This window comes from Mandrillus leucophaeus, unplaced genomic scaffold (assembly GCF_000951045.1).
Source record: "Mandrillus leucophaeus isolate KB7577 unplaced genomic scaffold, Mleu.le_1.0 Scaffold111, whole genome shotgun sequence".
Taxonomy (NCBI): Eukaryota; Metazoa; Chordata; class Mammalia; order Primates; family Cercopithecidae; genus Mandrillus; species Mandrillus leucophaeus.
This window is the reverse complement of record NW_012099321.1, coordinates 2743487-2744592: the sequence shown is the minus strand read 5'-3', so window position 1 is coordinate 2744592 and position 1106 is coordinate 2743487. Positions and strand designations below refer to the sequence as shown.

General features: G+C 67.0%; 1 protein-coding gene across 1 annotated transcript in view; it reads right to left on the bottom strand.

Annotated features, from left to right (window-relative positions):
- Window positions 1–1106, bottom strand: part of ZNF703 (zinc finger protein 703) — a 52450-nt gene that overhangs the window by 3246 nt on the left and 48098 nt on the right. The window contains exon 6 of the mRNA XM_011993496.1: window positions 879–1104. Coding sequence (XP_011848886.1) covers window positions 879–1104 — 226 coding nt within the window. The remainder of the gene's footprint in view (window positions 1–878; window positions 1105–1106) is intronic.

The window sequence follows — 1106 nt, the reverse complement described above, 5'->3', positions numbered from 1 at the left end:
CGCCTCGGCCTCGGCCGCTCCCAGGGTTCCTCCCCTCCCCCCGACTGGGCCTTTCTCGCCCTGGGGTCCCTCCTGGGACGGGACTTCTCCGGGATCCTGAGCTCTGTGCCTCGTCCTCCTTTCCGGCCGTTCTCTCTCCTCTCTCCCTTCTCACCACTGGGTGGAGGGGGGAGCGGGTGATGCTGGCGGGGGCTGTCACCCCGCCAGCCGTGTGTGTCCGAGGTGGGGTGGGGGGTGGGAGGGATCGGGTTCACCCAGGACCCCTGCCGGAAAAGGTGACGTCTCTGGAGTCGGGGCTGTGACTCGCCACTTCCCTCTAATGTCCCCCTCCTCCAGGCCCAGGAAAAAAACTTATTCCTTTAGTTTGGGGGAACTTCGCTTGGGACGGGTTTCTGGCAATGGCGCAGCTGGGTAGGAGCGGGGAGCGCGGATTCTAAAGGAAGGGCTGCAGTTGGCGCTCTCTCCGTAGCACCTCCCTCCCGGGGAGGGCACCCAGGGAAGAGGCAGGAAGAAAGACCCGGGATCGGGAGCGCCCGGGCGCCGTGCACCCTCACTGGCTGGGATAGAGGCGGAGTGGGACCCGGGCAGCCAGGGCTTCAAAGAAAACAGCCCGGCGTGGGGGGCGGGGAAGGCCCAGCAGAGATCACCTCCTGGCTGGAAGCTGGGGATCAGAGGAAAAGTAAAGGACCCAGAGGGGACTCCAGGGGCAAATCCAATCCAAGAGAAAACACGGAGCTCCGAAGGGCGAGCGTGGAAGGAGATCCTTCCACGGGGAAGCCTGGGGAGGCCCTGGTGGGCTCTGATCCCTCGGTTTTCTGCCCCTCATCACTCAGCCCGTCGGCGTGACAAGACTTGGGCGTCGCACCGGGCCCCGGGGCGCAGGGAGCTGGGTCAGGGTCCTGGCCGCGGTGGGAGGAATGGGGCCGGCGCCGGGGGGCAGCGGCCGGGGACTGACCTCAATGGGGCTGACGGGAGTGGAGGACAGCGGCTGCAGGTACTCCGGGTGCAGGAGGTGACCGGTGTGAGCGCTCAGCATCTTCAGGACCCTGATCGGGAGCCGGTTCGCCTGGCGCAGGGGGTCCGCCGGTGGCAAGAGGGACACCGCT